This window comes from Alligator sinensis, unplaced genomic scaffold (genome assembly GCF_000455745.1).
Source record: "Alligator sinensis unplaced genomic scaffold, ASM45574v1 scaffold1580_1, whole genome shotgun sequence".
NCBI classification, from domain to species: Eukaryota; Metazoa; Chordata; order Crocodylia; family Alligatoridae; genus Alligator; species Alligator sinensis.
Genome location: NW_005843156.1, coordinates 279986 through 293746, shown reverse-complemented (window position 1 = coordinate 293746; position 13761 = coordinate 279986). Strand labels below are relative to the sequence as shown.

The window sequence follows — 13761 nt, the reverse complement described above, 5'->3', positions numbered from 1 at the left end:
TTCAGCAGGGATTCTACTTGGGTGTTTACACAGGACTCAACCAGGAATATGGTTGTTTGTCAGGTCAAGTTTCATTTCTGGCACAAGGAGACCTAAATCATGCTGGTTTGGATACTTTTTACAGTCAAGAACTATAGCAAGACAGGTGCTAATTCCCAGCATTGATATTTGTGCAGCTATCTAGATCTCTGTGATTAAGTACCTGCAAGTATCAAGACTTCTCAGAAATAACTAGATAAGATTTGTTGCATATTTGTCTAATCTCTCCAACATCTTGCCTGTTTCTCTTACCCAGAGCAAAGCAGAAGAAGCCAAAGCCAGCTCTGTAACCTAATCATTCTGTGTAATTTAAAACTTTCTGTACCATTTAAGCTCTGTCTTTCTAAGAGACACGTAAAAGGCATATCTCTTATCAAGTTACTAATTCGAACAGTGCACTGTTTGTTAGAGCCCCAAGGTACCTTTCTGTCTGTTGTAAAAAATTATTTGGCTCGCACTGCACAGCAGCTGGAGTACAGCAGTGGATCTGGCTCTTCATTGGAAGGTGGCGTGGGTGGGTGGGTGGGTTGATGTCATGATGCCCTTCGCAGCAAAGGCTTGGCCAGTTTACGGGAAGAGAACAAAGAAACTTATAAAACAGGAGAACAAGGCAAGAGAACAATACAATGTATACAAGCAAGTAGCGTATCAAAATAAAACAGAAGCCCCTGCACAAGTTCTGTTCTAGCCTTGCTTACTAAAAACCTGACCAAATAGGAAGGTCTTACAGCAGTTTTGGAAGATGCCCAGGCTCGGGCTCTGGTGGGCTTTAAAGGGGAGGGAATTGCAGAGTTGGGAGCGACTGCCAAGAGTGACCTTCCACACGTTTGTGCCAAGTGAACTTTATGTTAAAGGTATTTGCAGGAGGTTGTTCTCAGTTGACCTTAAGGATGGGGCATAAGGGAGAAGGCAGTCCCTTACATATGTAGGGTCAGACTGTTTCAAGCCTTATAGGTCAAATCCAGCACTTTGTACACAAGGATAAGATATTGGAAGTTAGTGTAAACCCTGGAGGACGAGTTGTGGGCTCTTGGTGACCCACTTCTATCTGAATGCAAGCTACCACACTCTGCACCAGCTGCAGCTTTTGGACGGTCAGCCACATGTAAAGTGCATTGCACTAGTTTAGCCTTGAGGTTATGAAGGCATGGATAGTGGTAGCCAAACTGCAATCTTGAAGACAGGGTTGCAGCCTTCCTACCACATGGAGTTGGTGAAAGGTGCTCCTAGTCATGGGCACCATCTGAATATCCAGGTGCAGTACAGGATCCAGAAGCACCTCAAGGCTGTGAACCTGAGTGACAACAGGAGACTGAATCCCATCCATTGTAGGTGTCCCAGTACTGCCCAGATCAAGCAGTATGCCCACCATTGTTGCCTCTCTTTATCTGGATTCAGCTTCAGCTGGCTCACCCACATCCAATCCCCAACTGCAACCAGGCACTGGGAAAGCACTGAGACTGGAAGGCCCGAATCAGATGAGAGACAGAGTGGAGTGTCATTAGCAAGTAGAGGGCACTGCACTCCAGTTCTCTACATGGTCTTTCCCAGTGGCCTCATACGCATTGAACAGCAGGTGTGACAAGATGGAGCCTTGGGGTAACTCACAGGAGAAATCCCAAGGGAACGATGAGTGCTTGCAGCCCATCATCATGACCTCCCTGCTAGGAAGGAGTGGAACCAGTTTAGATTAATGCTGTGAATACCCTCCAGGTCATGCAAATGTTTTAACCAAGATACAGTACCTCAAACCACCAAAATCATAATGGATAGAACTGATGTTTACAGTACTTGCAAAAAGGTCTGTAAAAATAGAGGATGTTTTCAGAGGGGCCCCACAGAGTTCACTGCCTGAAAACTCTGCTGTAAATGCGTAAATCCAAATATGCACACACACATTGCATATCCAAACAGTTTAGTCAAAAAAGAACATTAAACCGAGGCTTGCACCTTGGGAAGCATCTGTCAACTACATCTGCTCTTTAGTGTCTGAACCTTTGGTTTTAAAGTTTAAATGGGCTTTTGAGCAAGTGAAGATAATACATTTTTTTTATGTGTGTAAAGTGGGAATTGGCCTGAGTAGGAAGGGATATGATTATTTTGCAGGGTGTTCAATTTTACAGCTTTGGAGCTGAAGGCTACAGGTAGAACTGACACAGAGCATTATGCCAACCCCTAAAAGTTTGAAGTCATGAGGGGAGGGATGGGGTATTTCATTAGACAATATTATGACAAGGTTTAATATGCACGTCGGCGCATCTTTTAAGAATGCTGATGTGCAGAATTCACTCGGAAGTCCAGTGAGCAACCTTCATTTAGAAGGATTCTGTTTGTGGTCAGCTGGAAATTAAATAATTTGGTTTTTTTTAACTCTCTTTTAGATGGCCACACTTGGGGAAGCCCGTCTGAAGGAGATGGAAGCACTTCGTTGTCTGAGAGCAGCAAATGAAGGGAAAGTGCTAGCTACTGAAGAGGATGGAGAGATGAAAGTTTGCCTGTGCCAGAAAGAGCCAGTTGCCCCCATGATACAATGTGAACTCTGTAGAGGGTTCTTTCACACCAGCTGTGTTTCAGCACCCAGCATTTTGCAGGGACCTCACGTGTGGCTCTGTCCTCACTGCCATAGATCAGAAAAGCCACCGTTAGAAAAAATCCTACCTTTGCTGGCCTCCCTGCAGCGTATCAGAGTGAGGCTTCCTGAAGGAGATGCTTTACGGTATATGATAGAGAGAACTGTGAACTGGCAGCATAGAGCACAACAAATGCTATATTCAGGGAATCTAAAACACATACAAGACAAAGTTGGCTCAGGACTATTGTACAGCAGATGGCAAACCACAGCAGGCCAGCTACCAGAGACAAACAAGGTAAGACTGAGCTACTTGCAGCTTCCCTGCTTGGAGGTGGAGTATGCACTTAAAGAGCAGTTTGCAAACCTTTTTGCATTTTGTGGGTTTTATGTGAGACATCTTGACCGTAAATTCATCCAGCGTCTGCACGCACATTCTAGTGGGGCAGGCTCGCTCTTAAGTCTTAGTTTTTCCACAGCTATGAGGAAATAGCATTTTAGCTTGTCATGTATTTTACTATGCATGTATTCTTTATATTCTCCAGCAGCAGTGTAGAATGCTGCATTCCTTTCCTGCTATGACTCTGAGAATACTCCAGCTTTCTTCTTGTTATATCTGGTGGGCTTCCCTTCTCTTCTGCTGTATTCTGCCTCCTGTTGGCACTGCTGTGTAGAACTGGAGGGGACTGGAAGATTGTCTCACTTAGTATCTGTTTCTAGGGAGGCCCACGATTCTGTTCTTGAGTCGGTCCTAAGTAAAGAATTTAAAGATTTCTTTAAGTAAAACCTTCCCTGCAAGCAACTGGTAACAAAGTAGAAAAATCTTCCTTCCTGTTCAGTCTGTTTAACCTTTACTCCTGGGAAGTATTGTTCTCACTGTGGTGTGTTAACTGCCTATTGTCTTCATCCTTTATAACTAAACCTCCAAAAGTTCTCTGATGTTTAAAACCACTGTATGAATCGACCTATATTGCGTGCTTTGGGTGGAATATATTGCCTTGTTAATAGAGTTTATAACCCTGTTTCCTGAGCTTGGAGAATGATGACCACTTTTACAAAGCAGAGTAAAAGCATTTAGCCAAGATGCACTTTTGTAGATGTAAGATTTGTTTTTTCAGCGGCCTTGAACGCACATTCATTTGTGTCATTCCAATATAGCGTATCCAGAGAGATTTAAGTACATTAATGGTAATGTATTTTTAGAGTTGAAGTCAAGAGAAGAACATTGCGATCCTTTTAGCTTGAATCAGACCCATCTTACAAAGCCCAGCGCAGAGGGGAATGTCAGAAATTATGCTCTGACGCTACAGTTATCATAGAAAATGCTTCTCTGTTTAAATTTCCTGTTAAAAGTGATCTGCAAAGAAGGCAAACTGTGCTTACACTTTTCTGGTTTGCTTTTTTGCTTTGCCTAGAGGGAGGGCCTGTTCTCACTCTCCCTCCCTCCCATAGTTAGGCTTTATAACTCAGTAAACATGTTTAGAGGTCTCAAAGTATTTGCCTGGAGTCTAAAGAAGGTAGAAGTTTTAACGGAGTTTGAAAAATTTATCTGAAAAATAATCCTAAAGAAATTAAGATCAGGGTGCATATACATTTCATAGCGTATGTACGCTATATATACTGATCTAGCTCAGGGCTGTCAGACTTGTGGCCTGCAGGCCCCTACAGCTGCCTCTTACCTCCCACTACCACATGGTGAGGAGTGGGGGAGGGGTGGGGGAAGGCCACATACCACTGTGTATGGTTTGGGAGTCCACGTAGTGTGTGGTCCAAGGACTGCATGCAGACACTGCGTGCAGACCTCAGCCACATCAAAGGTGGGCAGCCCTGATATAGCTATATGCACTTCAAGCTCTCTTAGATATCAGTCCACTGCCTCACCAGGTAAAGCATCTGTTTAAAATAGAGGAAATTAACATTAAAAGCTATCATAATGCAACTTTTCTAGTTAAAAATATTACATAGAAGTCAGTCACTTACTGCCATTGACCATCACTTGGCTCCAGTGTATGCATCTGCTATGCTGTATTATTGATCATTATAAAATGGGGGAAGTTGCTAGGTCATTGTAGTGGTGCTGTTGTTTGGTCTCTGTGGATACTGTAATTTACAGCTTTTCACTTCATCACAACGTTGCCTTCACTAGTTTTCCAGGTTTAAGCTGAAAAATTAAAATTAATTTGCTAGAATGAATGAGTTGCCATACAAAAAGCTTTTAAAATACTTGTTGAAATAGAAACACACATTTGTTCTGTTGCATTGTGATTTATAGTTTAAATATTTGGTAGGACTGAGTGTGTGTTTATGTTTTTCTTCCATTAGGTATCTCAGACAATTGGTGCTATGTCTTTCTCTCTGCCTCATGACTGGGATAGCAGAACCATATATTTACATTCTCCTTTTTCTACAGGACAAAACTGCATCCCCCTTCATGGTTTGTATGCTTTACTTTAAATTTACTATAATGCCTAGAAAAAAAAATGCTGTGTAAAACTTGGGGCTATGCCTTGTTCTCCAGCCCTTGATTTTTGAGTCCTGTAGATTTTAGGTTCCCTGCCATTCAGCTTCTTAGCAGATTGTCTAGTATTTCATAGACTTCAGAGACATTAGGGCTGGAAGGGACCTCGGAAGATCATCGAGTCCAGCCCCCTGCCTCATGGGCAGGAAGTCAGCAGGGATCATAGGATCCCAGCAAGATAAACATCCAGATGCCTCTTGAAGGCATTCAGAGTAGGTGGTTGAGCTACCTCCAGCGGCAATCTATTCCAAACCTTGGAGGCTCGGACAGGAAAGAAGTATGGATTAGACCAATATAGGATAGGAATAAGTGAAATCTTTCCAAAGTCATCCTTGCTTTTTTTCCCCTGTCTTTACTGCAGACATCTACTTCTGTGTGAGATACCAAGATCCAATTTTGTTTTTAGGTTTTATTTCTTGATATAGTCGAGTTCCATTTCAATATACTGTCCAATTATAGGCTTGTTTATTTACTTCAACGTAGAACAATCTTTTGATAATTTTGTAGTATAAAATTATATAAAGAAGCTCTCTGCTGCTGAGTCTATCACAAATCCAGTACATTTTTTTAAGCTCAATGCAAAAGACTATTAACCCTTAACAGTATCTGAATAATGAGAATAATTTGGCTCTCAACCTTTCATTTACACTAGAAATTTACTAATATAAAATGACTGATATTTATTTTTTGTCTTCCGTCTCTCATCCCTATCTTAGTCCTTCATTGTAGACTTATCCAGGGTTTACAGATAGTATCTTTTTTAAAATGATAACCTGGAAGAATTTGACTGGGGAATTTAAAGATGATCCTACTGTACTACATTGCTGCCCATTAATTATACTATAGGCTTTCACCTTTCCTTTAGATATATTTTCATAACCAGAATAGTGAAGTCTCTGAGCTGACCTAAAGTTCAGCATAAAAAAATCCTCCCCCAATAATTCTTTGTATTGACTTATTTACTACAGTGAAATAATTTTCTAACGCACTAATTGTCACAAATGCTAATATCGGAGAATTAAAATCTTTGTTTTATCATTGTAGTCATTAGTGCAGAGCTGGATGAGTTGATGATGGAAGCCCAGCTGCTACAGGTTTCGTTACCTGAAATACAGGAGCTGTACCAGATCCTATTCACAAAACAGAGCCCTGTTCTGCAAGCAGAGCAGAAGTCACCAGTAGGACCATTGAATGAAAAGGCAGGTATTTGACAACAGAGATGGGACTGGGATGCCTTCAAAGCAGAGAGATTCTGACTGGAATCATAAGCTTTACGATAATGATAGGTATGAAGCTTCTATGGGCCCTGGCAGATGTGACATTTATTGCATGATAAATTGTAACATATCACATGTTCAGTCAATCTATTACACCAGTAAAATGGCAAACCAGCCATGAGGATGTTCAACATAAAATGTGGAGTGCCTTTGTGGCTGTTTTGTATTGTGCCTTAACTGCAACGCATGGCAAGTTTGGCACCAGGCTTCACAGTGGCTTTTGGTGCTGGCACACAGAGAACTGACCAGCTAGTTGGCTTCTCATGCACCAGCAAGTTGAAAGCTGGTGTGGCAGGATGCATAATTTTTGGGATTTGGGATAGAATTAATCAGATGCCAGTCACATAACTAAATTAATGTCTACCAGGGGCCTATGAAAATCATTTTGTTTTCTGAAAAGTTTGGCAAGTTGTTGAACTTGTACAGCTTGCTGCAGAATTCTCTGTGGATACATTTTTGTGATTTATTTCTACATCCTGAAACTGCATTTCATGGTCATTCATATGACTTAAATATGGCCATTGTGTTTTGAATGGGAAGCAGTTACTAGCAAGTCTAGTAGAAGCTTTTCCTAGAAAACTGGACGTATGCTGCTTTGGAGGATGGAGGGAAAGAATCTCTCACTTTCATGAACTTTGTCATTTAACATTTGCACTGAATCAATGTGAAACTTGTAAGAATAGCCCACTGTGAAAAGAATAGCTCACAGAGAGGGCCTGTCTTTTCAGTGTTGAAAGGAATGGACAATATACTGAAAAGGAGCAGGGAACCTGCAAAATAAATTAGTGTTTGAATTCAGTACTTACAGTTTTGCTTCAATATCTTTTCTAATAGAATGAGTACTGCCGGGGCAGGAGAGATGGAGTTGGTTATATGGAGAGAAAGTTAAAGAGGCGCTTTGAAAGAGAGGGCTTCTGCGATGGAAAGAGGGCAAGGATAAAAAAAATGAAAACCCCCAAAAAGAAGAAACTGAAACTGAATTACTCGAAGGATCTCAGTAACAACAAATTGGAGAGGGAGAGAGAGAGGGAACGGCTCATTGAGGTGCAGCGCTCCAGCGAAAGCCACTTGCTTCCCTCAGATACATCGTTCTCAGAGCAGGAAGACTCTGAGGATGAAGATGCAATCTGCCCTGCTATGAACTGTCTGCAGCCTGAAGGAGATGAGGTCAGTGAAGGGAAAGCTTGCTGTGGGCACTAAATGCAAGGAGCCAGGGATGTTGCAACTGTACACTAATTGGTTTATTAGAAAAACATTTTCTACAAAGAGAGACCCTGGACAAGGATTCACCTGGAGTGGTTTCAAAAGGGGGAGCTGCTGCTTGGGGACGTGCACCAGCTTTTATGCTCTAACTCAGGGGCAGGCAATTATTTTGGGTGGAGGGCCGCTTACCGAGTTTTGGCAAGCTGTCAAGGGCTGCATGGGTAGCCCCACTCCTTGACAGGTGCCCTGCCCCTTGGTCGCCATCTTGTGAGCAGAAGTCCCACCCCCTAACCACTGACCTTTGCTGCCACAAGTCCCTCCCCTTGCCCCCAGAAGTACTCCCTTTAGCAAGGAGTTTTGCCATCTGAGAACCAGAAAAATACCAAATTATATTTTAAAAAGTGATCATCTACAACATTCATTAATGTTCACATCTCTCAACTTTCAAGATACCTATAGTTCCTCCTCACACTCAGACTTTCCCATAGGAAATACCTCAAACCTATATTTGGTTAGGGCTATTATCAGTATGGTCACTGGCGATACGTAGGGGGTGCATGCGGGTGCATGTGCACCCCCTGAGATCAGCTGTGCACCCCTGGAAGCACCAGCTGTGAAACCAGAAGTGCACTTCCAGTTTTGCTGCAGGCTCAGTGATTGGCTGCTGGGGGGACCTTCCCTGCCCCGGTCAGTGATCTGGTGCCCCCCCAGACTCGGGAAGCACCAGTCGTCTATGAGTATGGTGTCCTCCTAACTGGCCTCTCAGTGGCTAAAAGGGTCTTCAAGATTTTTTTTTTTTTTTGTGGGTGGTTGCATGCTACAGAGATCAAGTGGTCTTCATTGATCCTGAAGTGTGAGTATAGGGAGACTTCACAGATCTTGCCAGAGCAGCTGGAGACCTGTCTGTACCCTTGCATGGACACAATAAAGTTAAACAGAAGGTTGCAGGTCTCATACAGGCCCTTCTCCATGCAAGAGGGGACAAAAACAGGTATGCTCTGCATGGGGATGCAAGTGCCATCTGTGAACTTTCCATAGGCTTGGGAAGCAACTTGAGGCAGCAGGTAAGAACCCCCTACTCCCCAGATACCTGTACAGAAGGCTCAGCTGAGCACCAGGGACTAGAGACAATGGGAACTAAAACAACGATATGGTGAAGGCAGCCATCTGACTAGATTTGTCCTAACCCTTCTTCAAGGAGACAGGGTCAAGTTAGAAAAGGTGCTCTCCCCAGAAGGATGCAGAGGTAGCAAGGAGAGGAATTTTATTTATAGGGATGAGAGCAGGCAACAAACAGGTGACAAGTTTGTTTTTAGGGATGTCTATGTACAGCAAGTTTGAATTGTGTGTTCATCTGACCTTGATGCATGTGTTAGCTCCCCGCTGTATGTGTAAATTGTACCAGAAGCTGGGAATTCAAAAACGCAAAAGAACAACCCCCTTCCACATGATGTCCAACTCTGTTCAAGGGGAGGAATCCAAACACTGCTGGTCACTGCTGTTTTAGTTACACCAATGAAATGGACTCCACTGTCCATAGCTGTGCCCCTTACAATTGCCAAACCAGTCCTAGATATATGACCGTGGCTGCTGGTTCTGGCTGCTAAGAACTTGGAAATAACTAATCATGAAAACTGTTTGCTTTATCTGCTGCCCCTATCTGAACACTCCTCTGTCTGTTCTTCATAATTAGGTGGATTGGGTCCAGTGTGATGGCAGCTGCAACCAGTGGTTCCATCAGGTGTGTGTGGGTGTCTCTCCAGAGATGGCAGAGAAGGAAGACTACATCTGTGTCAGCTGTGCTGGGAAGGACTCTCAACATCGAAAGTAAAACTCCCCATAAATCATTCAAGACTCTATTTTAAAGAAGGTTATGAGAATTTCTCCATAAAGCCACAGGGGCTGGTTTAATAGCCAGGCTGCAAATGGTGCTACTTCTATCCTCATGGGATCATTTTCCAGAACTCAATTTTTGACACTTTTTGTATTTTTCTCCTTTGAGCTGTTTGTGATTGTTGAGGTTTGAAATGCTGACTGTTTAGCAGGGGTTTCCGCCAATTTGGAAGGCATTTGAAACATGCACCTTTTTATTGTACAGCATTAAATTACCTCTCTCTGGGATTTACCGGCATATTTAAATCAACTCTGTTTGGGTGCAAAAAACTGCACTATGAGTTTTCCAATAAATCCTCTTTTGAGGAAATCCCTGTTTACCCTGTTAACTTGTTGGAAACTTTAGGTTTTTTCACTTTGATTTTTTTTTTTGTAGACTAGGTTTATTTATCTGAGCAATAACTTCTATGTCTGGCTTCAGTGACTGGAATGACAATTCTGAACAGCGTGTTGGTGCTTTTAGCATTGGTTAATGTACAGAACGCAAACGGTTAGGTCCTAGTATCACTGATGGATTAGTGATTTAGAAGACAGAAATGGCTCTGTAAAGTAATTGCCACAGCTGTATTTTGGCTTTCTTCTCTTTTGGGTAGCTTGTATCAAATGTTGCAGTTTATATTGTGGAATAAACCCCTGGTTATATTATAAAATTAAATGTTGGTGTTTTCAGAGAGCTTAAAATGCAGCTTCACTTTCAGTTTGGATTGGTCTTTGCATTGGTTGGGTTTCACTTGCTCAGAAAAAAAAAATCCATCTGAAAAAAAGAAATAAATAAAAAGCCACGCCATTTTCTTACCTTCTCTACATCTCCAGTCTAGGAAGAAGGAAGTGAAATCAAAATATTGTTTGCATCAAATACATCTAAAAAAATATTCTTTTTTCAAAGCAGAAAGAGTCTCATAACAGATGGGCTCAGGAATAAGCTGTTCTGGGGGTTCTTTAGCAACAGTCTGGGGGAATTGCTGCTGTTGCTGCTCTGTGAATGCAAGCAAGGCATGACTGATTAGGTGGGGAAGCAGGAAAAAAAAGTGATACAGCTCCAATCTCATCCATCTGGCTTTGAAGAGAATGGCTTTGCCTAAAGCACAGATTGATTGCCAGCTGGGCAACAGAGCACTGGCTGTCTGTATCTCTTTGTCTCCAGCTGCTTCCACCGATCTTCAGGCTTTAATGGCAAATAAATAGCCTGGATGTCAATGTAAGTAGTTGGGGAAACAAAACAGAACTAATCCAGCTGCCTTTGTTAGGGACCACTGTTATAATGGACTGCATATAGGGGCCGCAAACATCAATGTTACAAAGGTGCCAGCCATCAGCAGGATAAAAATACTTTGAGGAGAAGGGAACAAGATAGCCAAGCATCCATGGGAGCAATGTAGAAGAGACTGAAGCAGCTTATCAGTGTATCCAAGGAAAAAGGGACTCAAGCAGCAAGTAAAAACTAAGCAGGGAAGAGCATGTGGGAGAGAAGGGCAAAACAGCAGCAGATCACATGCTGGAGGGAGAATTGAGAGAATCCAGATAGAAAATGTAATTAACTTTTAAGAGTATTGCACCATGCCTGGGACTGTACCTTTAGAAATAATAGAAAAATAGGACTGAAAATGTCTCGGGTCATAATTTAGCTCCCTGCTCAAGGGAAGATCGTTTCCTTGTATACCATCCCAGACCAATATATTAAAAAATTTAAGTGCAGATGTCACCACCTCTAGCTAATCTGGTCCTGTACTTCACCATCTTCATAATTGGAATGCTCTTACTAATGTTCAACTTAAACATCCCATATTGGAATTTGAACCCATTACACATGTCTGGTCTCCTGTGGACACAGGGAACAATTGATAGCCATCCCCTTTGTAACAACCCTTTTTGTATTTGGAGACTCCCCTTAGTCTTCTCTTCTCCAGATGTCTTAATCACAGGTCTTCCAATCTGTCATCATATGTTTCAAGTCCTCTGATCGTTTTTGTTGCTCTCATTTAGTCTCCAGTTTGTCCATGAGACAAATCCCTTGCATTCCTTTGAGAAGAGAGGCTAGCGCAGGGTATGGCAAATTGGAAAATGGAAAGCGCTACAGTGCTCTGTGGCTTCAGTGGATTGTTATTTGGCAGGTGTTAACTTAAAGCATTACCACTAACTTCTGAAGTCCTAGAAGGACCTGGGACCTTCCTAACCTTCCTCCATAGGTTATACTGACACCACTGTGATGGGTGGAAGTGCTGGTATTCCCATTATGCTTGAGCAAGAGCATCCGCTCGCAAGATGTTCTTCATTGGTGTCCTCAGCTCTGGATTCCTTCCTTGGTCTGAATTACTCAATTGTGCTGACTTCCTGGGCACACAGCAAAGCCTTTCTTTTTGAGCAGGGAAGGATTGCCAGTGTTTAGGGATGAACTATGTGGAACATGGAGGCTGATAGGGTTTAGATTTGTAATGTTTCCTGGCTGGTGTTTTAGTATGTTTAGTCTTGTATTGGATTTTTAACTACTGTTGAAAGCACTTAGAGCCCAGGATATATAATTATCTAAATGCAAATAAAAAGACAACATGACACCACAACATCAGTGGTAAAAACAGCTAAAAGTATATAAATACATTCTGCCAAGATGTTGTGTGGTCTTAAATGGAAGAGAAGTTATCTACTGGATGCTCAGTGATGATGTAGCCTGGGGCTGTCCAATTCACAGACTGTGTGCAACCCACGAGGGGTGAAATTGTGGCTTGGGTACTGTTCTCCCTCACTCCAGTTGCTGCAACTGCCAGAATCTCTGGGCTCCCCACTCCCTCCTCCAACTTCTGTTTCCTGCCTCTGCCCCTGGGGTGGGACAAGGCAGCTTGCAGGACCAGGGAGCCTGCAGCTTGGCATCCACGCGGCACAGTTTGTTGGGGAGGAGAATACTGGTGGCGTGGTTTGGCAGGGACCGTTGTGGCCCGCAGCCATGATGGAGCTGGACAGCTCTGAATGTAGTCCATGTTGTGAGAAAAGTTTGGAAGTCCCTGTCCCTGCAGCAAAGCTGTCTGATACAGATCACTCCATGCATTTTAGAAATAGCTTTCTTTAAGGGAAATGGGGACAAAATGTTGAAACACGCACTTGGCCAGGGTTTTGATATCCCTTTGGATATTACTGAAAATATTAGACCTTTTCTCCCAGGCGCTCCTTATACTTGCTGGGTTAAGAAAACTGTTTATGAAGAAAAGTATCAAACTACAATGCCATGACTTCAGTACTTCGTGACCTCAACACTTAACTCCAATTTAAAGAAGCCGTGGTTTTGTGGATATTAAATCCAAAAGAGACCACTGTAATCTTGGGGGGGACGACACAGATTTTTTCTGATATCTTTTATGGGACCAGTTGTATCATTCTGAAAACTATTGGACACCCTTTTGGGTATCAAGGAAGAAGGGCACTTGATGCCTGAAAGCTTGTCTAATAGCTCTCTCAACAATACAGTTGGTTCAGTAAAAGATAACACACACAATCTTCATCTCTTGGACATTTTTTTGGCCCATCACAACTATAGCAACACTCCAAATCTACCATACTACATTTTGATCTTGTTATCTTGACCACCTATTTACCACAGGTCTTAGGCTTTTACTCAGTTGTCTTAAGCTTAACTAGAACTTAATTAGAGCACAACTTTCAAAAAGACCCCTAAACAATCTGAGTGATCATCTTTATATTAAACATTTATATTTTTATTTTCAGTTGGAATTTGTCTGACTGCAAGTTACAGCCACTAAAACTTTTTGTATACTTGCCTGTTACGTTGTGGGGGTCTTTATTTTCGTAAGTTTTCTTCCCATATTGGTACTTAGACCATGATAAGGGCATTTGTTAACTTTCTGTTTAGCTAAATAGGTTAAGCTGTTTTAATCTCTTGGAATAGGACAGGTGAGTGTGCCTTGCATGCATCTCTTGAGAAGGAATGCTGGCCAGTGTAGCTTAAATGGTACAGTCCTCTCATGCAGTCTTCCTACTCTTCGTCTCTCCACTTGTGAACATTTAAGGACACATCCGTACTCTGTCATGTACTTTGAATTGCGGCAATCCAGATGGATGTGAACAAATTTGGATCCTGATTCTTTACTTAGTAAATATAGTGTCTTAGATAAGTCTGGTTGGTAGGTTAGGTTAGGCTAACTTAGTGGTTTAAAGGAAGTTCTTTGTAGTCTAACTTAGGTCTGTATCTGGTTTATTTAGGGATTTGGAGTTGGAGAAACCTGCTTTTAAAATGATACCCATCTTGTCTGGTA

At 42.3% G+C, this 13761-nt stretch overlaps 1 protein-coding gene across 1 annotated transcript in view; it reads left to right on the top strand.

Annotated features, from left to right (window-relative positions):
- The window catches only part of LOC102381778 (lysine-specific demethylase 5B), a gene marked incomplete at its 5' end in the record, with an annotated part of 27409 nt that extends 17260 nt beyond the window's left edge, over positions 1–10149 (top strand). Inside the window, 5 exons of the mRNA XM_006037673.1 lie at positions 2421–2906; positions 4931–5042; positions 6171–6325; positions 7238–7570; positions 9300–10149. Of these exons, the coding sequence (XP_006037735.1) occupies positions 2421–2906; positions 4931–5042; positions 6171–6325; positions 7238–7570; positions 9300–9437 (1224 nt within the window). The remainder of the gene's footprint in view (positions 1–2420; positions 2907–4930; positions 5043–6170; positions 6326–7237; positions 7571–9299) is intronic.
- Between the last annotated feature and the right edge of the window lie 3612 nt (positions 10150–13761).